General features: G+C 37.0%; 1 protein-coding gene across 3 annotated transcripts in view; it reads left to right on the top strand.

Annotated features, from left to right (window-relative positions):
- The window catches only part of LOC139947296 (serine/threonine-protein phosphatase 2A 56 kDa regulatory subunit delta isoform-like), a 59077-nt gene that overhangs the window by 19058 nt on the left and 14105 nt on the right, over positions 1–25914 (top strand). For all 3 annotated transcript variants that reach the window (XM_071945208.1, XM_071945194.1, XM_071945200.1), the window contains exons 4-9: positions 7802–8001; positions 9985–10095; positions 12617–12709; positions 19363–19493; positions 22195–22254; positions 24813–24921. In XM_071945208.1, the coding sequence (XP_071801309.1) occupies positions 7802–8001; positions 9985–10095; positions 12617–12709; positions 19363–19493; positions 22195–22254; positions 24813–24921 (704 nt within the window). The remainder of the gene's footprint in view (positions 1–7801; positions 8002–9984; positions 10096–12616; positions 12710–19362; positions 19494–22194; positions 22255–24812; positions 24922–25914) is intronic.

The following is a 25914-nucleotide window of genomic DNA, read 5'->3' as shown; positions in this document are numbered from 1 at the left end:
CAACCAGCATACTGTGTGTTTGGAGGAAGAAATTATACATTTAATGCACATCATAGAGTTAAAAGTTAATACTTAGTTGTTAACACCTAAAGATTATATTTCGAACTGAACTTATTTTCTATCTCGTTATGCAAATACACCAGGGAATTCTTTGTGGTTTTTAGAGTGTACTTTGGTTACTCAAAAAGGTCAACTCAACATTGTCTGCAGGTACGAGGAAGTCGTAAAAATTTTATTAGAATAATTCACGGTCTGCAAATGCACAAAAATTATACACTGTAGTCATCAGGGCAAGTTGCATTCTTTGAAGCTGGCAAAGAGAAAGCTGTGAAAATTAACGAAGGAGTCGTAACAGCTTTGAAAGCAATGAGGGCCATCGTCTTTTCATGGTTTCTCTTTCACTAGTGCATTTAGTTGAAGTTGTCATTGACAGGGGGTTCTGGATTGTATTTGGCTTTTATTCACACAGATATTTACTGCTTCGTAATCTAATTGTGCTGTGTCGAGTCCCCGGGACTCTTACAAAATTGCAATATTTTTTTATTCATACTCCTGCTATTTCTTTGCAGGAATATGGGAAGGTTTATTGGATAATTTTTTTTACAATAGAGGTCCACATGGAAATTTGGAAGTCAGTTTTTGTTGACTGCATAGAGGAATTGAACCTAACCTGTATACTGGTGAAGGGTAACATGCCTGAAACTTGAATATCAAAAGGGCACAGCATTAAAAATTACTTTTTTTTAATTCCTCTAATTTGAGGGGCATGGCTTCAATTCTGTAAACTTCAAATGGAGACTTCTGGATGTTCCTTTTACACAGTTCTAGCCAGTTTTGTTCGTGCTCAGACCTACACGTATGCGCACAATACTGAGCATGTGCATGCAAGCTCAGAGCCGCACATGCGCATACAAAGACCTTTATGTCTGCTGCCACCAGAGTCTCTAATGTCTCCTTTTATATGTGTGTGGAACTTTTTTTGGGGGGAGGGCACCACAACTGAAATCAAATCTAATGAAACAAGTGAGATTGCTTCTTTGATGACAAAGATAAAATGTTACGCCTTTCGAACATCTTGGCTGTGGATGGATAATTCTTGATGGTTTCTAAGAAATTGTCATTTTCATTGATATTTGCCCCTATGATGAACACTTACTGATGTACAGTGTACAGTACTTAAAAAGTTTTGTTTTTATTGCTTGATTTTAACAGGATAATTTGTTTGAGGGGTAAATGTTTTTTTATTACTTTTTATTTCAAGTTCTCCCCAAACAACAAGGTAAAGGAGCAAGGGAATTGTTTACCCATACAATGATTTTGATTTGACAATAAATGAAACCTCACCCTTTGATCTGTGTCTGGATTTATAGTACCAGCAACTTTGGAGATGATAAAATGTTGATACCTGTTATCACAGTCATTATTATAACCTGTATTTGAAAACACTTGTAAGTAAACAAGTATACCTTGAGTTTTTTTTCCGGAACCGTTTGATTGCTTCAACTCTACATAAATGTAGACACAATACATGTACATGTAGGGCCTATATGATACAATAAAACTTACATGTATGTGTGAAAATTTCTTGCTGGCCGGACGTGTTTTTGAGATAATATGTCCACGCAGAAAGAAGATTGCCTAAAACAGGAGTACACTTTCTGAAAAGCGTTACTACATGTAAGCCTACATGTACTACAGTAACACTACTCAGATCTAAATTTTGGGGCATAAAAACTGATGTATTTTTACATAACCCAAGGAAATGTTTTTCAAAATGCTTTATACTATCGGAAGCTGCTGTAGGCTTCTGAACCAAAAGTTGCTCTTAATTTTAAGAGTCATTTTCAAACATATACCTTCCCTTTAACCGTTTTTTAAAAGCCATTGAATTCAGCTAGTCAAGTAATTTTGCTTTTTAAAAGCTGTACATGCTTCAATGATAGAAAATAATAGGATTGATGCAGAAGAATAAATGTAAAATGTTTGTGCAATGGGAAGTATCCAAAGCTGATTAAATACGCGCAAACTGTGCAAGGATACAAACAATGTACACTCTACCCATGTCCTTAACTGTGTCGTTTTTCATTATTCGTTTCTTTTGGTGTTTTTTTTGTTCATGCAATAATGGGCATTGCTTAAATGCATTATATTATTTTTGCGTACTTTTAAAGTAGAAAAACACATAGTAACTCACATACTGTCATGTGGAATTGAAGCATTTAAGTTGCTTCCACACAATCCGGTATTTTTCCTGACAGTAAATCATCAAACCTAATTAAGAAAAATGTTTGTTAATATGTTCACCTGAAATACAAGAAGCTCTGTTGAAAAAGTACATGTAGGGACTCAATGATAGACTCCTGCTACATCCTGCAGCCATAAATCTTCATTCATCCATGATTTGGATCGTGTTTGTTCTGACAAGGGTTTTGTTGTGACAAGGGTCTGTGTCTTGCTTAAAGGAACACGTTGCCTTGGATCGGTCGAGTTGGTCTTTGAAAAGCGTTCAGTAACCGTTTGTTATAAAATGCATATGGGTAGAAAGATGTTGTAAAAGTAGAATACAATGATCTACACAAATATGACTCCAAATAACGTGGTTTTCTTTTTACCTCGTCGACTAACACTGTTGGCCATAAACGGCCGACCGTGTTAGTTCACACAGTAAAAGGAAAAACACGCAATTTGGAGTCATATTTGTGTAGATCATTGTATTCTACTTTTACAACATCTTTCCAATTATATGCATTTTATAACAAACGGTTACAAACGCTTTTTATCATCCAACTCGCCTGATCCAAGGCAACGTGTTCCTTTAAAGGGAGTGTCCTACAGGAAAAGACAACAATTTGTGCAATACGTACACAGGCCTTGATAAAGGGGCACAGTAGTTTCCCTTACTGGTAAGTGGGCACTTCTACATTATCAGGACAATTTTAGCTTGTGTTTGAATTTGCAAAGGGCACCACAGCAAGCACAGGGCGCCACAGCAAGTACACATGTTGCAGGTGAAAAAGTAAAGAGTACTTTAACATACAGGGTAACATGATGTACAGGCCGTTTGAATTAATATCAATGTTTTAACATTTTTATTTTTATTTCCAATTTAGTAAGCAAATACACAAAATCCACTTGTTTTTAAATTGGAAAGTACATAGGGAAGAAGCGATGAAACTTAAAAACATTCATTATTTAGAAGTAAAAGGATTACAAAATATGTATGCAGTTAGAGTCTTAACTACATGTACTGTACATTGTACAAAGCGTTATGCCTACATCTTGTGTACTCTGGTACATGTACATGATGTACATGATGTACATGTAGGCCGGCAATGCACCCGTTTGCATTACACTTCAATTGAAAAAAAAAGTTGCATCAGTAAATTGATTGCATTGCAATTTCTTCCACCAGAGTGTTCTAATTTAATGGTACCACACACACAATACTATCACTGTGAGGTGAGAGAAGTGTAGTTTGTCCCCACTTTTATGAGGACTACAGTGTATTTATTGCAAAATGAGTGCGTCACAAAACCGAGTTCGACCTTGGGGCACCTGTTCAAGAACGGGTGCTCTCAAATGGGTCCTTTTCAGCACACATGATTCAAGAGTCATGAATGGCAAAACATGTTTCTCTTTATCCCCTTCTCTATTGTAGCTGCTAACCCATCGATAATGAGAACAAGGAGAGGGACTTAAGATCAATTGACCCTCAGAGGTTACATCCTTTAAGGAGGTAACCAAGAGAGTGAGAGGAACCTTATTTACCTAACAATTAGGCAAACTCTGGACAGGTATACATTGGTTGAAAAGAAAGTGGCCTTTGCCCTCCCTGCGTCAATCACAAAGAGCACCCTGGACGACCCACACTGTAGTAGTCGTCCATCTTACAAATGCACACATGTACAGTGTAATTCACTGTGCGTGGTGGATTTTGTATCATAGGCAAGTGCAATATGTCACTTGTTTTACTTTTATACATAGCATGAAGTAAAGAACATCAGATTGTTTGGGTGTGTTTTTCTTTTCATGTCCTTGTTATTGGGCTGCCTTTCCAAATTCTGTCTGCTTCGTTCTGATCACTCCATCATGGTACATACCATGCCATATGCCATATGGCATCTTTTGAATACTGTTGCCAAACCAAATATTGTTGGCAATTGATTGCACAACAGCACAAGTTAAAATACATGTACGTGGACATTGTGACTGCTAAATGGATGAAGAATCATTAGGTTTGACATTGAGGCACTCGGTAACAGTTAAGTGCTAAATCATTAATACAGTTTTGTGTTTGGATTTCTTATCTTTTTTTTCTTTTGACACTCATAAAAAATAACCCAATTCGTTTGTACTCATGTTGTCATCAATAATGTCAACTTCTTACAAATGCATTTTGCAGATACGGTCTTCTAGGCATTGAAAACAAAGTCAAAGAAGTAACAGCTGATTCAAAACAATTTTCTTGGCTTGAACAGTCAATCGTTTTTAAGGAGTGTGTGTGCGATTGCGCTCTGTCAAACCTCCAAACCATGTCTGAGGAATGCGCTAATTTTAAAGTGGAGTTCAAAACAAAGTGAGAATTGTTTAATGTTAATTTTTATTTCAAAACATACTCAAATTTTCAGTTCAAATATATTGTTAAATACTACTATCCAGGTGGTGATTCTTTAGTGTGTGTTGTAAACCACTGATTGGTTCCAATGCATGCTTAGAACAATTAAAATATACAAACAGTGACAAAAGGGAAGGAAGGAACGTGCAGTTGTTGCCAACAAATGTCAAGGTTTGTTAATCCCAGCGTTCGTTTGCACAGTTTGACATTTGCCACGTCTCAACTCCCCGAGATTGCCAAATGTAAATTGTGACATCCAATATCAAAATTTTGAGTCTGGAAACATGGCAGCCGACAGTGTGAAGAATCTTCACCGCGTCTACCCTGTAGAGCGGATTTGCAATTTATGCTCCTACTAAATGTTGAACTTCTAACGTCTCCTTGAATGGATAGCATGTGTTTGTTAGTGTACTGTCTGCAGCTTACAATGTAGATGGGAAAGTTTTAAAGGTTATTGTTAAAAAAAAACATTTGGTACGTACGCTCGTGCACTCTGTCGCTCTAAGCCTTAGCTATAATGCAATGATAAACAACGTTGGCAGCCTATCCATGCTTATAAGTTGTAAGCCACTTTTGTTTAAAAAGACAAATGTCTTAAATCAGAGGTTACGCAACAAACCCTTTCAAGTATCCCTTCTTTTCCTCATTGTGTGGGAGAAACAAAAAGTAGCATAGTTAGTGCATGTCTGCGCATGCTACAACAGGTTGAATATTTAAATACATGTAAGTTGCCCAACTATACTGGAAAAAGGGCACTCTGGGCATTAAAAATGTCCAGTGTAAGCCAGTCGAGACAAATTTAGTTAAAGGTTAGAAGATCTAAGGATCTGAGATAAGGAAGAACATTAAAGCAGAAGATGCACTTGTTGTCAAACACTTTTACAAAATAATCATGCTAACAGTTTAAGTATTTTTCTTGGAATCTTAAGGTAATATGCTGAAGATCCTTGTCTACAAACATGTAGCTTCTATGAGCATTATCAACTGGAAATTGGTCGGGTCAGGTCATCGGTTTAACATCCTTCCTTTTCAATGTTTGCTGAGTGTGGGGGGGGGGTGGGGGAAGAGAGATTTATTGATCTTTCACCTCTCCAATTGGCCAGTTCAATAAACCATCCACTGCATTGCCTGCAGTCACTATGCAGGTAGCGCTTGCGCAAATAGGCTTGCACCCAGACTAACACAACATAAATGTATGGGGTACTTCAATACGGAGCAATTGTCAATGCATGATGAGCACCATGCTACTTGCAGTCTTGGTTCCAAGTCGGTATTAGTAGTCAACTTCCATTTGGTTATCACCGCAACGTAGGAGCGATGAATTTGAGATGTAACGGTCAATTCACCCTTTCATTGGTTGTGCCAAGTGTTCTTTAGTTTCTACAGTATTTGTTAATGAGGTTTTTTAAGACAAAAATTGAGAAAAATGTTAGGTCGGGGCATTTTTTTCCCCAGCCAATTGGAGATGCTACATGCATGTTTTTAAATGTATTTTTTATTACATGGCCTTATTTTACACACATGATACACTTGTTCTTCCTGTTCAAAAAAGCAATAGCAGAGTACTACATGTATGAACAGTAAGTGATCCCAAAGTCACACAACCTGTTACTTTAGTACAAGTATACATGTACATGTACGTAGGCCTACATAGTACAACTGTCCCATACTGAATCAGAGGTTTTTTTCATGCTGTATTTCTTGATTGAAAACCCACACAGGAGCAGAATGAATCAATAACAATCTCATAACATGAAGCATGGTGGAGCAGTGCTTTAGATAACAACATTATGCACCAATGATGACCCCGCATAAAAAAAACAGGGAAGAAACCCGGCCATTGACTAACCATTGACACCCTTGACTTTCAGCAATCGCTCTAGTGTAGACATTATACCTGAACCCGGGCTCTTCAGAAGGGGAAATATAATATTGTGAAAGAAAAGCAAAAAACAAACATCTGATTATTGTCATAGTGCAACCGCAAGGTCTCGACCTTAGAACTGCATGAAATGCACTGTGTACTTGTGCGTCAGAAAACTTGACACTGGTTTGTTTTTCAAAGTTGTTTTGCAAATTCCTCTAATACATTTGGTGTACATGTACATTCGTATAATGTATTGTAAGCAAGGACTGTAAAGCTCTATAGATGGTCATGAAGTATTCAGGAATTCTGCAGCATGCATGTAAAAATGCGAAATTGTTCATGTATAGTCAAAGGTTTTTTTTCTAAAATTATTCTACATGTAAATTGAACTTGACATCAGGCCTGATCATTCATGGAGTCATCAAGGGTTTGCCTCCATGTCCCAGTGTCAATGCCTTCATGCCCTTATAATGCTCGAGTAGAACTTAACAATTTCCTTATAGGGAGCCCTTTACCAAAGAGAAAATGCCTTGGTGCCCTTGCCATTTCGAAAAACCAAAGCAAACAGGCCTGTTCATATGTCATAATGATTGAATAATAATTGAATTCTGGTATGTAATTGTAAGCATGCCACTGCGGGTACACACGTCACATCCAACACACCTGTATGGTACGTGTATCCCTGAATAATGCACTGTTGTGTGCAGTGAAAGTAATTGTGATTCAAGGCCGACTGTGCAGTCAAGCAGTCCACTGAATAACAGTAACAGGGGTCAAGAGGTTATCCAGTCTTTTTCGGCTGCCATGTTTTTCGATAAATATTTCTGACATTCACTACAAGCTCTGGCAGATCTCGCTCTGTTGCAAGTGTCCTGCTACTTGTACTTGTTTATTAAGTTAGCTGTCTTCTGTATGATTGTTATTTTTTATTGATTTTACACCTCCCAAAATATAAACAGGTAAAATACAAAATTTGGCATGCGTTGCACAAGATAAAATAGACTCACAAAAACAATGACAAAGGCATTGTTTGGACAGGGTAAGGCTGGGGGAGAATGTTGTTTCCTATATCACCCAAGGTTCAACCTTTGTACAGGTCATTTATAAAGTTCAAGAATAATACAGTCAACTGGTAAAAAATAAATGTACCAAAAACAAAAATTTAATTATACATTGGATTTGGGGTTTTTATGAGCCATGACCTTTGACCCTTTCTATGTCACAATTTATTATCTGAAAAATTATTTCAAAAATAATGAAAATATTTGTATGTTTATTTTCATGAAGGTTTCTTCTCTATATTTTCCATCCCTTTGCAGATGCCACCCCAGCAGAGAGAGAAGACCTGTTCACCCAGAAACTGCAGCAGTGCAGCGTGGTCTTTGACTTTATATCAGACCCACTCAGTGACCTGAAATGGAAGGAGGTCAAACGAGCCGCTCTGAACGAGCTGGTGGAGTTTGTCACCCATCAGAGGAGCGTTATAACAGAGCCTATTTATCCAGAAGCTGTTAAAATGGTAAGGGTTCTGTGAGGGGGAAGCTAGGCTGCACAAAAATAGCCAGAGATGGATTTCACTAAGAGTTAAGATCTCGGGTTAGTAAAGAGTTCTAGAACCAGCATTGCAGCCAGCATTCTAAGCAAAATACACTGTGCTGCCCAGCACAGATTACCCCCAGATTGCACTTCAGCAACGATGCCCCCTATAACTAACATGTTTAAACATTAATCATTTTGTTGCTCGCCCTTGGTGGACTAAATTGGATTAGAGCCCACCACTAAAATTTATCTAGCTACAACACTGTTTAGGACTAATCCTTAGTTAGGACTATCTTTATGAAATCGACCCCAGGAGCTGTCTGTTGGATATCCCATCTTCTGTATTGACACCACTTTGTCACCGTCTCAGATGTAAACCTTACGGAAAATGAAAATAACTCATGCACAATGTGACATCTTTGCATTCTTGACAAGTCATTTATTTATAAACCGTTTTGTAAAGAAAAGTTATCACAGGTTCAGATGTGACGTAAAGCCAGAGATCCTGCGTGTTTTTTTAATGCATGTAAAAAGTCCAGTTAATTATGTTAGGAAGAAGAAAACTGATTGCCTCCAATCTGTTACTGTGTTAAAACAAAACAATTGTGGTTTGTCAAGATGGGGTCTGTGTTGTTTTGTAAACCCTCTGGGGCAAAAGGCACCCAAGGCTTTGCATCTGCTGCCATTTTCCCCCCTTGAGGGTTTACAAAACACCACGGATCCCATCATGGCGGTCAACAATTGTTTTGTTATACCACGATAACAGATTGGAGACAATCTGTTGTCTTCTTTCTAACGCTATGAACTGGACTTTGTTTACACTAGCTCTATGGTTTTACATGCATTACAAAACACCTGGGGCCTACGACCTTATGTCTTATCTGAATACAAGATGACCTTTTTTTTTTCAACAACCATTTTAATATTTTATACAGTTTGTTAATAATGCAAAGATGTCATTTTGTGCATGGGATCTCTTCAAATTTTGTATAAGTGCTCACTTTATTTTATTTCAATAATACACCTAGCCTGTGGAAAAAAAAGTAATGTAGACAGGTTTTCTGAATGATTTACAAAATGAGGGAGTGTTGGATTAGCTTCCCTGGGTCAACTCCGGTCTGCCCCCGGTACATTTAAATAGCTTGACGTCATTCCAGAGGCTCAACGGGGTCAGCCCCCAGTGCCCTGCTTGTGGAGTGGGTGGGTCACTTGGGGCTGGCCCGAGGTGCATGACGTCACCACGAGAGGGCAATTGTGATTATTCGATTAGCTCAGCCGAGTGAGCACTGCACGGTCGACCCAGGGAAGCTAATCGCATGCACCCAATGTGGCTTTTGCATTTTTATTTATCAAACGTAGTCTTAAAAGCTTTTTTGACAAAAAGGAACATTCATTTTCTCAGAAAACTTTTATAAGGGTTTTTTTTTCTTTCTTGTTTTTCCATATTTTATTTAGGTTTGGCATTATACATTTTAAGTACCCTTTTAAACTTTACGAATTCAAAATCACAATTAAAGATGCTATGTCAGATTTTTGGCCCCAAACATTTAAAAAAAAAAATATTTTTTTTAGTGAATGCTGTTTCAAAGAGTATCACCCGCTCTAACAAAAAAAAGTTTAACTTTTACTTTTAATTGTCATGACAAAAGTTTAAAACGTTTCTTATAAAACACATAAGAATTGGTCACGTGGTATATTGTCGGGATCCCTACTAATTTTGAGCACTTTATTTCACTGCTACTAATAATTGGCGGACTTTTTCGAGCAATGGCTCAAATGAAAGCTTGTAACTTTCTTGACCCCCTTCAAAATACCTATTGAATTTGAAATCAAAGTTTTTGGGTCAAATTGGCCAAAAATCTGACATAGCATCTTTAAGAAACAGTTTTTTGAAAAATTTACAAATAATTTCAGAAATGTGTTTTCATTAATTTCTATGTTTGTGTTTTGTACTAATTTACAGTTTTCAATCAATATGTTCCGAACGTTGCCCCCACCTTCAAACCCCAGCGGTGCCGAGTTTGACCCTGAAGAAGATGAGCCGACATTAGAAGCGGCTTGGCCACACCTACAGGTGAAAGATTTTCTTATTTTTCTATCTGCAGATTTTGTTTCCTTCCCAATTATAAGTTAATAACATCTCAAAATCGCCCTCAAGGCCAAACAAAAATTTTACACCGGATGAAGTCCTGAGAAAAATCATCTCATTTGTGTTTACTCAAACAAATTGCTGTTCTATTTTTGCCTTTGCACTTACTCACAATACATGTATGCCAAACGGGAATTGCAAGTGTATGTCCAAATTTTCTTTCTCGCGCTAATACAAGGTGATTGCAGCGGAATTCCGGTTGTTTGCCCTCCCTCAATCCTCAAACAAACTAGGCCCTGTTGACTTCCCCCACAATCACCTCCACACTTCGAAGATTTTTTGTTGTTGACAATTTGGTGCTCTCAGTTCATACAGCAGGAAACCCTTTCCCCATTCGAGTCAACACCGTGAGTTATGACTTGTAATTTCATATGATGCAAGCGCACATCTTACAAGTTGTATATGTCACACCCCATCAGTTATAATGGGTTGATTTGCATCCTGTGTACACCAAAGAATTCAGAGAAATGGGCATTATTAAGATGTTGACTAGAGATGGAGGTGGGAGCATAATGAGCTGTATCAACAGCTCCTTTCATTGTACCAAAGTGAAGAGATTTTAATCTTGAGTTGATTGTATTTGTAGTACTGTCAATCTGGGCAGCTCTAATTGAATGGCGTTCATCATTACAGTGATGAATGAGTATGTAGATTAGAGAACAATGGATGATTGTTTGTTCTGCCTCAGTATTGCGCATCTGTTTTGGGGTGGCTTTTTTTTTTTTTTTGACAGGGGATTAGTTTGCAATTTGTGTTAATTTGCTGGTCACCAACCTGTTCCTCTTTGTCACTCTCTAGCTTAGAGGATTTTAAATACAATTTCGAAAAAATTGTGTAAAACTTTGCTCAGTCAAATTTTTATTGTTTGGGAAAGTACCGCAATTTTATTGACTTGTAGTTGTTTTGAACCAGGATATATGTAACTACTTGCAAAAGCAGTCCAGCTGACCAAAAATAATGGCAGTGACGCAGAAGGCAACCCCGCACAATGCGCATTTACCTTTTTCTGCAATTTGGTTAAACTCCAAAATGGATGACAGGCGCCACGCGTCATGAAATGGTAAAACACACAAAGTTAGCAATTTCCTTTTATAATGACATCCCAGATCCATCAAAAAAGCTCAAAAGGATTTTTGAAACAGGGAAGGGACGTTCATTTACGTCAGCAGATGTAATACCTCCATTACTGTTCCGTTTGTAAAGAGCACTCTGGCATTCCAAACAGTAATGAGTAGTTTCATATTGAAAGCTCACAAATTATGAAATTCGTTCTCATACCAATTCTCCAGAGAAATATTTTTTTCTGAGATAGTTGAAGGCAGTGGACACTATTAGTAATTGTCAAAGACTAGCCTTCACAGTTGGTGTATCTCGACATATGCATAAAATAACAAACCTGTGAAAATTTAACCTCAATCGGTCATCCGACTTGCGAGAAAATAATGAAAGTAAAAAAACACCCTTGTCACACGAAGTTGTGTGCGTTAAGACGGTTGATTTCGAGACCTCAAGTTCTAAATCTGGGGTCTCGCAATCAAATTTGTGGAAAATTACTTCCATCTCGAAAACTACGTCACTTCAGAGGGAGCCATTTCTCACAAGGTTTTATACCATCAACCTATCCCCATTACTCGTCACCAAGAAAGGTTTTATGCTTATAATTATTTTGAGTAATTACCAACAGTGTCCATTGCCTTTAAAGTAAAGGAAATTGGACTTGGAGCCACCATAATCAACAAGGCTAATAATGTGCACAAAATTCCTAACAAATTCCTATTTCACTCAAACATACCCCATGAATTTTGATGAAATTTCTGCAGGGCGATTGGACAGTTTGATTATTGGGAGTTAATTAACTCGTTGGAATACCTCACTTTAATTTTCTAATGTGAAGACATATTATAGTGTTTTATTTTAAAAGTAAAAAAATTAATAAGCTGAAGCTGTATCTCAAAGGACCTTTAACAAAAAATCAAGAAAAATTCACTGATATCTCCATGATTTGCATCTCGTGATGAAGTAAACAAAAATAAAACAACGAAAAAAATATACTCCCTCTCCTTATAAGCAAGTGCTACAACTAGTATAAGCCTGATATCTTATGATACTGCATTTTTAAATCTGAAAATTTTGTATCCAGAATTATTTTTTTTCTCTGTAAAATAGTTTTGTTTCCCTACCTACCATCCCCAATTTTTCAGACCGAACAAAACATAATTTTGATTAGGCCTAAGATATCTATATTCCACCATCCCATGTTGACACGGTCCTACCCATGTGATGACCACGTCATCCCTCCATCTTAGATGTTCTTCAAGTCCTCCTTCAAACCAAGCCTGACTTACTGCCTTCTTCCCCCACTGCTCTCTAGAGAACAAACCGAGTATCTAGTATTTGTCCCTTCCCCACTTGACCGCTCTCTTTCATTTCCATTTTCCATTTGCAGCTTGTTTATGAATTTTTCCTACGATTCTTGGAATCACCGGACTTCCAACCAAACACGGCCAAGAAGCACATTGACCAGAAGTTTGTATTACAGGTAAGTTTTTTGTCATTTTTATTTTATTTATTTATTTTTTTTTATCAACCAAAAATGTTTGCATTTTCTTATGATTGAAATACAGCGTGTTTTACTTATTTTTTTTGGTACAGTACTGTTTTTGGCATAACTGATTAACGGTAATGTGTAAGTGTTTACATCAAAAGTAATGTATTAATAAACTACACTTGAAACTAACTCGGTATATTTTAAAATAATTTTGGAATGAACAAAGAAAATTGACTACAGCTGGACGTTGACCGCGCAACCTTTAGCTTGTTATTCTTGAGGTCACAGGTACAAGTCCCACTCTTGTCAAGTTTTCTTTGTTCAAAGCAAAATTATATATTAGACAAAAATTAATAATGTATTTTTCTATTTATAACTCTGAATTATTTCCTTTGGTTGATAGAAAAACCATAAAACTTGTACACAGGTTTATGAGCTTAGCAGCAATACTAATTTCCTTATTTACACAAATGCTGGTTGAAAATTTATAAGCGTTGCTAAACAAAGGTACACATGCTTTCAATGCTATGTCAAGTACAGTGCATAACATGGATAAGTACAGTGTTGTGCATTAAGCCTGCGATCAAGTGACGTTACCACACTTTCCTAATAACGTTATAAACACCTTGCGTTTCAGATGAGACACGTGTATAGTGCCTCGCATTTCAGTTTTGAAAGGGCACTGCCATTTTCATTTTGCAAAGGACACTTCCATTGGAAAATCTTAAAAACAACGGGAACATTTTGAATGGGCGCCAAGGCCAATACCAGGGGCAACAGGGCATGCCCTTCATGGCCTGTTTGTGATTCAAGGCCTGGTGTCGTTGATATGACATGGCAATGTTGGCAAGGCATGCAAACAATCAGCTGCCATGTTGGTTGCATCCCTCGGCACAAAACTCTGTACCTAATGTGCGGACCTGAATGTTTCGTTTTTAAAAGGGCAAAGGCACCAATGCCTTTTTTCATTTGTAAATTTTTACTGTCGGAGCATTTCAAGGGCACCAAGGCAATGACCATGCCGGCATGGATGCAATCGCCTTAGTTGCCTCAGTGAAGTAACAGGCCGTACATTATGTGCCACTTATGTGATGTTAACAGTGATTTCCAACCCATCCATCTGGGAACCCTGAACATCAACAAAACCCACCGGTGGGAAAAAAAAAAAAATACCCGTCTTCTAGGGAGTTCAACAACTCTTTGTCTCAACCAAGTAGAGTTAATCAACTCCCTGGGTTTGTTATTCCCTATAGGACGCTCCGCCCGTTGTGACGCGGTCAATTTCACTGCCTCTCAACTAATCCTGGGTACTGTAGGGAAATGAGTTCATAGAGTAGCATAATATCTTCAGTCCTTTAAGACGAAGCGGATGTTTACTACTCTCAATTGCCTCTAAGGGATGCCACATCATTCAAGGCTATAATTTGGAATTCATGGAAAGGTCTTAGTAGACCTATTTTTGTTTTGCAAGGTTTGAACCACTTCGGGTCAGAATGCTGAACAATTTTCCTGTGCCTACCCAAGGTTTTTACATTTCATAATATTTTTGGAGCTTCTTGAGTGATTGTTTTATATTATTTGAAAATATCATTGTCGCAATGAAAACCTGACTTGACAAAGAAAGCACAACATGTTTTGGAAAAACAATGGACTTGCAACAAACAATTTTTTTTGAAATACGGTACTTCCATTTAAGAAAAACCTTTGAATTATTACATTATGACTGCACACTCTTTGAGAAAACCAAGTTATTGATGCAGGTGTTAGGTTACATAATTTGATCACGGGGCAGCACCCAATCTTTGAGAAATGACCTAAAAATTGAGTTAAAAAAACATACTTCGATAAAGTGGAGAAGAAATTCATCTTTTATGCATATAGGCCTACCGGTTGACAACATACATTTACATTACATGTTCATGCATTTACACATGCATGTACAGTGTACACACACTCGGTAATCTTTAAAGTGTTTTTGTGAAAAAATCTTCTGATAAATGACAGTAAGGTCCAGACATGGGTTCTGGAAACATCATTTGTGTGCAAACGGGGAGACAAATTTTATCTCAGGCAAATTACTATTTGTCAATTTTTAGACTGAAGTGGATAGTAACCATGGTAACTGAGGGAAATCTTGTGTATGCCTTAGTATTGATTTCATCAACACATCTTGAGTGAGTTGTGCAAAAGGAGTTTTAATTTTAAGTATTTAAAGAGACATTATGGGACCTTTCATGCTACGTCCCAATTTCATAAAGCATGTAAACACAAAAACTTGCACGTCATTTTGGTTTACCAGCCAACATACCGTGTATTGAGGTTTGCCTTGACTGGTTCCCCACTCATTTCTTGCTGAACAAAATTTTGTGGGCAAAATTACCGCTGAACAGCTATAATAAACCCAGGATTTAATATAGTTTTTTTTATCTTAACATTACTTGCGTGAGATTGATTGGTAATAAATAAATGGTTTTGTTTTTAAAAGGGAAGAAATATCAACCCAAATTTTTCTAGAGAATTAGAAAATTTCTAGATACTTGATACTAGATACTTGGCATTCTCATAAGCCAGCCTCATTGTAACCAATGCATGGTTTTTAGAGAACGATTTAATTTATTTCCAATTTCCAAGGAAAATGAGTGTGTGCTCTTTGACTTATCTCTTTTTAATTGGTTTCTACGCTAGTATTGGTCACTCGCATGAAGAGTGTTACTTAAAATGTTGATTACAATCTGTATGCACAATGTGAACAAAATCTTGGAACAGATGCAGGCACTCAGGACGCATAATGAGCGCAGAAAAAGTTAAAGACTCACTGTGCAAATACAGAGAGGAAGAGGTTTTGAAGCCTATGCAGAAACTAATGTCTTATGGAAATTGTATTTCTTAAAGGAAGGGCCATACACTGGTAAATACCCTCAAAATGGGTGACCATAAAAATTCACTTCAGGAGAACCACTGCAGCTGTTGATTGTAAAAAGCAATTTAAAAAAAGGATTCCCTTTGAGGTAAATAGGGCAGGCCTGATACTTCACACAGGCAACAAAGGCGATTGCCTCCGTGTCCCCTTGGTGCCCTTGAAATGCTCCAGTACAAATTTGCAATTGCATCATAGGGTGCCCTATACCAAGAAAAAAATGCCTTGGTGCCCTTGCCCTTTCAAAAAACGAAGCATACAGCCCTGATAGGGTTTGGATATTTTTCACTCAGAAATATTTGAGTTTGAGAAATTGAATCTTTTCTCAGAATTGTGAGGGTTGGTGTCTGTTTGGGAACACTGCGACTAGAGATTCGGTTGTCACCCGCCGTCACCTTGCTAAATGTTGACTGATTCACAAACTTGTGAAAATACCTTGACAGTTATTATTTTTTTCAGCAAGTACAGACTGATTCAGCTGAATTTTTTACATGCGACTTTTTTCCCCTACTGTATTTATCAACATTTGTTGACAAAAAAAAAAAAAACAATCTATGACCCCACCTTTAAAAGCACTTTCAAAGGAAAAGAATTGACCCTAAAGTATTGACCCATTTCACTTGTTTCACCTGGCGTCATCAACACAATAAATCAATCTTGTCCTTCTTTGAAGCCACTTTCTACTTTTGTACTCATGTACGATGCGTTTGTGTTTACCCACTCACCGCATCTAAGCGTACAATTTGACTTCCAAACTGGCAGACCATTGATAGATAGTACATGCATGTGACGTCAGAGCGGGGAAGATAACTGTTTTTAAAAAAGGGCAAGAACAAATTTCCACAACAGGTTGAAGTGGATAGTCAGTAGTTTACATTTAAAGGGCCATAAATGATTTGTGTTTTTTTCTTACCTTGGGAAAAGAGCTTAAAATAAATTGAATAACTCTCTTTTCAAAATCCAACCAGAAAAACAAGTCAAAATGTCCACAACAGGTTTAAGTGGATAGACTGTAGTTTTCATTTTTAAAGCCCTAAATAATTGTTGTTCTTTTCTTCTTAAGAAAAGAGCACAGAATAAATTGAATAACTCTCTCCACAAAATCCAACCAGAAAAAAACAAGAAAAAATGTCCACAACAGATTGAAGTGGATAGACAGTATTTTGCATTTAAAAAGCCATAAATGTTTTTGTTTTTTGTTTTTTTTTTACTTAAAAAAAAAAGAGCGCTGATTTTTAAAAAAAATAACTCTCTCTTCAAAATCCAACTAGTCAACAAGAGAGAGAAAAAAAGATTACAGAATGATGATGAAAACCCTCGGAGGAAAACAAACATCTAATCCTAGATTCGCCACACATCAGTATATTATAATAAATTGAAGCCTTAGTCCATATGACAAGCCTCTCTATCTCTTTCCTGAATACAAACATCTCACTCCGGTCAAGCCGTCCGGTCCCGTAGAGCCTGCGTTTCTTCTTAGGTAAGGACGCTATCAGTTATATACTCTGTAGGGTATATAAGTAGAAGACAGAGTATCAAGTCCCTGTACTTGATGTTGACATTTGAGAGATTCAACAAGTACTTGTGAATGTTGGAGGCTTTACTTGGGGACCCTGTGTCGGTACATGTGTGTAACTCGTTCGTCTATCTTTTCCTTCAAATGTTGATTGAGGAGCTGCGCTCCAGATAAACTGGCCATTATAGAATTTCTGCTTAAATATACAATAACAAGACGCTTGTTGTCTCTTGATGATTGATCTTTGTTTTTTGCCCCCACTTAATGTATAAATTTGAGATCGTATAAATTTTAGATCAGTTATTCTATTGTTGCAGATATTCTGTTGCTGTACAGGATATGTACACTGCAAACAAATAAATTCGGATATGTGTGATTTTTTCCCCCACATGTATCAGCAAATACACAGATTTCCTAAATGTTTAAACAAAATTCATGAAAAGGAATAAAACATTATTGTGATTTCCCTCACCTCTCCCTCCACCCCCCCCCCCACACCAGTGAAAACAAAACTGGAATTTTTTTTCAATGCTTTAGATAAGCACCCAAAAAAAGTCTCTCTAGAGTCTAACCTCAACATCCATGAAAAATGTGTCTTTGACATTATTTCATATCAAGAGGTGATACGCTATAACTCGAATCAAAAACCAATTTAATAGATTCATCAGTGTATATGAATCTGTTTATCTCTTTGTCCCTTTGTAATTTTATCACGTTTGAGGTGGGACAGTACTCGACACCATTGCTCAAGATGAAATTTAGTACAATGTGAGTGTCTGATTGTGATGAGATTTGTGTTGTACTGTAAGCTGATGACGTCATTAGGACAGCGTAGGCAGAAATCTTGTTAACAACTTTTCAACATGTTATACAAAGGGCTGTTTGTGTTCATTCAGTAAAGTGCATCAAATAACAGGGGAATGACAACATTAAAATCCACATCTATCCGGTCTATTGCTCATGAAGAAGTAATTTAAAAAATATGAATCTCCAAAGGATGACTATTTGAGCGAAATTAATTCTTTGGAGCTTGTTGCTTGTTTTTTTTTAAATTCTATGACGTACAAACTTCTGATGCACTCATTGAATTGAAAACACTGTTTTGTACTGTACTACACAAACAAACAGGAATTGCGCCCTTTCCTTTATATCACTTGAATTCTCAAATGAGTATAATGTAAACCAAAATTTGTCGGAGCGGATGAGCTTTTGTTATTTGACATTTTGTCTAACTTATGGAAAACGTTTTGTATTTATCAAGTATCTTAAAGTCACTAGACATGATTTGTGATTGTCAAAGACCAATCTTCACACCTCTGGTGTATCTCAACATATGGATAAAATAACAAACCTGTGAAAATTTGAGCTCAGTTGGTCGTTGTAGTTGCAAGATAATAATGAAAGAAAAAACACCCTTGTCACACTAAGTTGTGTGCTTTCAGGTGCTTGATTTTGAGACCTCAAATTCTATATCTGAGGTCTCGAAATCAAATTCATGAAAAAATACTTCTTTCTAGAAAACTACTTCACTTCAGAGGGAGCTGTTTCTCACAATGTTTTGTACTATCAACCTCTCCCTATTACTCATTACTAAGTAAGGTTTTGTGCTAATAATTACTTTGAGTATATAGCAATAGTTGATTAGTGCAACCTGTTGTAGGTTTAATGAATCCTATGAAGAACCCTGATTTGTATTTTGAAATCACATTTTGCTGAGCAACTAGGGTTGATACACCACCATGATGTCCGGAAAGTAATTGTTTTCAAAGTAAATAAACCCAAATCTTACAAGATTTTAACTTAATATTTTATGTATTTGAATCCAGAATGGTCCAACCTAAAGAAAGGTTCTATACAAGAGAGAAACAGAATTTAGAAGACTGACAAGGTGTAGATTGCTCTTTGTTGGTTTTCTGCAATTGATAAAATTGCTCATTTTTGCTCCTTCATCTTTTCCTCTTCCCATTGGCCAAAATGAGCGATGTTTCGGACTAGAAGCTAATTGGTATCGAGATGAGCCTTGATACCACACTATCTGAGCTAAATAATAACTAACATGTTCCTTATATTTTTCATTCTCATTTTGTTCACAGAACTTGGGAAAGTACTGAGTGTACAATGCTTACAAACATCGATGTAAGGGTATAACTGAAATGAATATTCTTTGTCCCCCCATGCAAATTAAACATCTATGAAAAATTGTCATTTCAGTTGCTTGAGCTGTTCGATAGTGAAGATCCCAGGGAGAGAGATTTCCTCAAGACGACACTACATCGTATATACGGCAAATTCCTTGGTCTCAGAGCTTATATAAGAAAGCACATCAACCATATATTTTATAGGTAAGGTGTACTACATTTATCTCTTAAAAGGCAAAGTAAACCTTAAGTTGTTTTGGAACTGTTCAATTAATTTAATATAGATGAAACATTAGAGGAACAGTTGCCTTGGTTCGGTCGAGTTGGTCTATTAAAAGCGTTTGAAATGGTTTGTTATGAAATGCACATGGTTAGAAAGATGTTTTAAAGTAGAATATAATGATCCACACAAGAATCACTCAAATTTGCACGGTTTTCCTTTTATGTCGCGAACTATCATGGTTGGCCATTTATGGGAGTCAAAATTTTGACTCCTATAAATGGCCGACCGTGCTAGTCGACAGGGTTAAAAGAAAACCACGCAATTCCGAGGCATATTTGTGTAGATCATTTGAGTCTACTTTTACAATAGCTTTCTAACCATATACATTTTACAACAAACGGTTCCAGAACGCTTTTCAAAGACCAACTCGACCGATCCAAGGCAACGTGTTCCTTTAAGACTAACATCTGAGTTTGTATTTATTTATAGATATCCCTGAAAAATCTAGCGGGTATTTCCACACAGGAAGAATAATCCCCAATAGGAATACACAATCTGCTTAACGCTTATCAGATTCAAATTTGTGGTCTTTTGTTCTGTTGTCTTTTTACATAACTACATTACTTTGAAGTGAAACGTTGTTCTCAAAATGCGTTATACACTATCAAACACTACTGTAGGTTTCTGACCAGCAGTTTTTAATTACCGTTAATTTAACACATACCTTCCCTTTAACATTGGATGGCTTAAAATTCTAGTCAAAAGATGTGTTTTATGTCAGTTGTGTGACAATGCGTCACCCTGTGAAAGGATACAAGTAAAATTATAGCAAACACAAACAGTGCAAAAAATAGCTAATGGCCTGACGTTTCGACCCTAGCAGAGTCTTTCTCGAAGGTTAAAGAAAGACTCTGCTAGGGTCGGAACGCCAGGATATTAACTATTTTTTGCATTTATACCATCGGTCCATTTGGTCGGTAAGTTGTTTGCAACAGCTAATTTTATTTTCTCAAACACCAACAGTATAAAATACAATCTCCTACAGAGAGTATCAAATACACTGTCGAACGTTAGCATGGCTTTAACCTCTGGCTGATTGGCAGCTGTATGTAGATTTAAATCAAAATCAAATATGTATGAACTTCCGTTTACATGATCAATTTACAATCCGCTCTTGGACAAGCTGCTTCAGGAGCTCTGAACAAATCTAACATGGTATTTTTTTTATTATTCATGACTGTTATTAATTGAACAAAGTATGAAATATTTTAAACCAAAATAGAATTTGTGATTTCCTCGAAAAAACAGAATGTAATATTTTGAAACAATAAATCGTTTCTCATTTCAAATTGCCAAATGTAAAGTTGGCAGTATAAAATTAAGTTTCATATGATCGACGTCGTCATAGCCTTAGGCCACCTCACGTACAGTATGTGTATTTTTTTCTCTCTCTAAAATGGGTTTATTCCTCAGCATGTCCAAAATTACATTAAAACCTGAATAGCAAAGTTCAACCGTTTTTATCGTTAGATCAGAATAGACTGGGGCATCCATCAATATTGCATCCAGACGAAGATGTGGCCATTGCACTGATTTTGATGAGCAGGACATAAATGTTGATTTCTATAATAATAATAAGCAGACCGTCTTTCTTAATGAGTAGGAGTGCCCTCATTTGTCCTTCTTACCTTGTGGCACCCCCTTAAATTTTAAGGCTAGGGTCATACATTGGTTAATATTCCTAAATATGATTACCATAAAAACTTGCTATCTTGAGAAAGTTCCGTCGAAGTAATACGGTTTAGATCATTTTCCACCCCAAGTTTGAGAAGTGAATCAAGTGAATCGATTCACAGATTTCTGAGGGATGGTGTTTGTTCTTGGCTAAACGTGAATGGATTTGAAAATACGACCATAATTTTTTTGTGTTTTTTCTTTCTCAATGAGTTTACACTGAAACTTTAACATGTGACTTTTATGTTTTACATTGACAAAAACAAACCAATGGATGTACCTTTAAGTTTGATTTTTAAGGAATTGGGAGTATATTTGTATGCACAGCAGGAAGTAAACTATCAATGTGGCTTTTGTTTGCTGTAATCATCAAGTGGGAATATTAATCCGTCAATCCAATCATGTTATCCAGTACATGCATGAATTCTCAGAGGTTCTTGAGAAGTAAAAGGCTTAAATTATTATTATTATTATTATTTGTTTACCTTTTCAGGCATGAGTTTCTTCCTACTTTAGACTGACTTCTGATTTTTATTTTTTCCCTTCGGAAAAATAAGAAAACAAATTGTTAAATAGCCTGAAAGGTCTTTTCAAACCACACCTTATTAGCATGTTGTACTAGCCCTTGTACTGAAAAAGAATTCCGTCATTTTGAGATAAGTTGCAAATTTGACTAGAAAAAAGTGCTGCAGGGCTAGATTGATCCAGTTATTTAAACTAGCTATCTGAACAGCACCGTGTTCGGCTAACATCTAGATTGACACTATCTCGTTGATTCTAGTCACCAAACTTGCTCTAGGTGGTGTGCGGGTGTCTTTTTAACATCTTGTGTTGAATTTGGACCTTGTTTTTCCAAAATTGTGGCAAAAACTTGGGAGCCACGAATAAATTACTAGCAAGATACCTGGTAAATAATCAAACTTAAATACATGTAACATTCTTTTTCAGGTTTGTCTACGAAACGGAACATCACAATGGTGTTGCAGAACTATTAGAAATTCTGGGAAGGTAAGAGAAGTTTGCTTCATTGGAAAAGAAAACACTTTGATGAAAGTGAATTGATGATTGTAAAAGGCTAATGGAAACATAGAGTTATGTAGAAGAACTAGAGGGCGCACTGGCCTATACTTGCGGCCCGGCATGCGCGCATGTTGCCATTTTGTAAGTTGACAAAACAGCATTGATTAGCTTGTGTTTTACGCGGCCTGGTGTGCGGCCATTTTGTAAGTTGACGAAACAGCATTGATGAGCGTTATAACACACAAACTCAAACGTGAACTTCATATTCAACGCGCGTCTAAAAAAGCGCCCGAGTCCCCTTATGATCTCGTCAGGTTTGTGCAAGCAGCATCACCAGTGTGCCCCCTAGTTCTTATATACATTAACTCTATGAGTGGAAAGGGCAGTATGTAACCGCTGCAGTTGAGATTGAAATCAATCTCTGCTATTGAGTTGTGTTGGTTCTGAAAAAAACCAGTGGTTATTGACCCTAGTAGAGTCTTTCTCAAAGACCAAAATGACAATACACACATAAATAATATAAGTTATCACACAAGCGCGAGTGGAATACGGAAAAATATAGCGCTTCTGCGTCCCATATCCAATGAGGCCGAAGGCCGAGTTGGATATGGGACGCAGACGCGCTATATTTTCCGTATTTCCACGAGCGCGCGTGTGATAACGTATTTATCTTCAAGCATACTTGGCGCGTGACATAGAACACACAAGACGCATGGTAGTGATATTAGCCGTGCAATATAGGTTTTTATCACCACTCCATTCTGCCAATCTGATTGGAGGATTAGCGCGTACTTGAAGATAATAATAATAATGATAACAGTAATAGCTTATTGTTATATAGTGCATTTATGACTGAAATAAAAAACACCAATGCGCTTTACAAAAAACAAAAGGGCAAATAGCAACAAATTAACAATAAATACACTAATAATAGCAGACAAAAGGATGAAACTGAGCAGTAGGCAATAGAAAACAAATGGGATTTGAGCTGAGTTTTGACTTGTGCTATGCTCTGTGGAGAGCGGATGTAGCTGACAAATCCTTCTCTTGTGCCGCTCTAAACTTTGGAATAGTCTCCCCCCATCTCTGCACTCTGATGATTCACTTCATATTTACAAGAAGCGTCTGAAATCACATCAGTTCCCACAATGATTTTTTTGCTCTGTGGTTTAACTTACATTTTGTCTCTTTGTTTATTTGTTTCTCTGTTTCATCACAAACCGCTGTGGTCTTGATGAAATGGCCGTATATGAAACATTTTTGTATGTATGTAGCTGGGAAGAGAGATCCAAAGTAACAGGAGCAGTCAAATGGACGAAATGAAGAGCGAGAGAAAGACTCTCATTTTGTTTGCATTTATACCATAGGTCCTTTTGCTTGTTAAAGGGAAGGTACGCGTTTGGCAATTACTCAAAACAAATATTATCATAAATACTTACTTGGTAACGGGTAATGGAGAGCCGTTGATATTATAAAACATTGTGAGAATCGACTCCTTTTGAACTAGCATAGATTTTGAGAAAGAGGTAATTTTCTCACTCAAATAATAAAAGACTTCTAGCCAGAAGTCATTTCTTCCTATCTGAAAGCACACAAATTCGTTCAACAATGGGTGTTTTTTCTTTCATCATTTTCTCGCAACTTTGATGACCAATTGAGCCCAAATTTTGACAGGCTTGTAATTTTATGCTCATGTTGGGAAACAAGGAGTGAGAAGACTGGTCTTTGACAACTACCAAATGTGTACCTTCCCTCTAAGCAGTTAGCAATCGCAAATTTTATTTTATCATTTTCCCAGAATTTGGTCAAAAGGTGGTAGCAAACCTTCCCCCTTTAAAGTTTGTTTTCTAAGCTCCTTACTCATGCAGTGCAACAAATGCTTATTACATAGTTAGTTGGTTCTACATCAATTAAGCATTACCTGAGCACATGTCCCCACATGTGCATTACCATGGCAATTTCAGATTATATCCCCCTTTTGTGAGTAACATGTTGTCTACTAATTTTAGATTTGACAAAATTGAGACATGATGTATAAATGATTTTGTATGAGGGCTTTTTATTAGTCAGACTTTTTGACTCCAGTGAACTGCCTCACAACTACGCAAGTGCTGACATTTAACAAGCAGTCTTTATCAAGAGTAAATTGAACTTAAAACTAAAGTGATCATTCTCTTGTGAAAAATCTCTTAAGGCATAAAATGTGACCTTTAATAACCTTTAATAATGTCTTTTGGTGAATACATGTAAGTTTCTGGATTAAATTTATTCCCTTGACATTATTTGAATGAAATGGCATATTTTCGGTGTTGAAACTTTTAACTTGAGTGTTATTTATTTGATTGAATAATTTAACAGGATGCTTACTACCATTTGCATCTTTATAGCAATTACACAATGATCTTTAAGAACCTGTATAGAACAGGACAAATACAAATCTGTTACCCCAAACCTTTCTATATTGTATTTCCACCATGCAAAGTTTCCTACTGATCCATAATTACATGTAAATTGACATGTCTTGAATTATCCTCCTCTCTCTGCAGCATCATCAATGGGTTTGCTTTACCACTTAAAGAGGAACACAAGTCATTCCTTCTCAGAGTCCTCATGCCTTTACACAAGGCCAAGTCCCTCAGTGTCTACCACCCACAGGTAAGAAAACAAAACATGATTAGTGATCTTGAGGGCACGAATAAGATCTTGTTTTTGTGACTGATAAATAATAATAATAATAAGACATTTGTATAGCGCCTAATGCAAAAGCCTCTAAGCGCATAAGGCCATGTCACATGAAGCAACTTTTCTAGGCAACTATGGCTGTGTCGGAATTGGCGGCTACATTTACGGCTATGGCTAGATTTCCGTGTCATCATGCGTTGGAGTATAGGAGGTCCTTAGCAACACCCTTAGCAACAGCCGTAGCTGTAGCTTAAGCTGCCAATTCGGATATGACCTTAGAGACAATCAACTGCAGTGCATGCAACAGGATCACTTTGGTAGCACGTGGGTGATATTTCCAAACAATGACAGTGTTGCGATCCCCAAGAAGCTATTTGAAAAATCAAATGCGAATGGCTTTCTTATTGGAAATTGCCTGGAACTGGGTGCCTGTAAGTTGCCTCTTGTGACATGCCCCTCAGAAAAAATTTGATCTTTTTGAGTTTTGGGTCGGGAATGGGTAGGGTAAAGAAAAACATTCAAATGAAAATGTTTCTTTGCGGATTTGAGGAGGTGTTTGACTGGTTCGTATATCTTGTCAGGCCTGTTAATTCATTTTTGAAAGGGTAATGGCCCCAAGACATTTTCACTATAACAAAGGGCACCCTATGAGGAAATTGTAAATTTTTACTGGAGCATTCACCAAGGCAATCACCGGGGGGCATGGAGGCATTCGCCTTCGTGCCCTTTGTTAAGTATCAGGCCTGGCTTACATTAGGCCCCTTGCACATGACCCCTTGCTTTAATCGCAGTACTCACTGTGAATATGAGGGGGAAAAAGAAAAGACTCCCTATCTCTTTGGATAAATAACAAAACCATTATAATAAAAAGCAAATTTGTAAATTCCAATTATCTACCATTGGTAGCATTGGTAAAGAGCTTAATAGGGATTTGATAACTAACCTGAATCCCAGGGGTGAGGGGAT

This window comes from Asterias amurensis, chromosome 1 (assembly GCF_032118995.1).
Source record: "Asterias amurensis chromosome 1, ASM3211899v1".
Lineage (NCBI taxonomy): Eukaryota > Metazoa > Echinodermata > Asteroidea > Forcipulatida > Asteriidae > Asterias > Asterias amurensis.
This window is presented reverse-complemented; position numbering and strand designations above follow the sequence as displayed.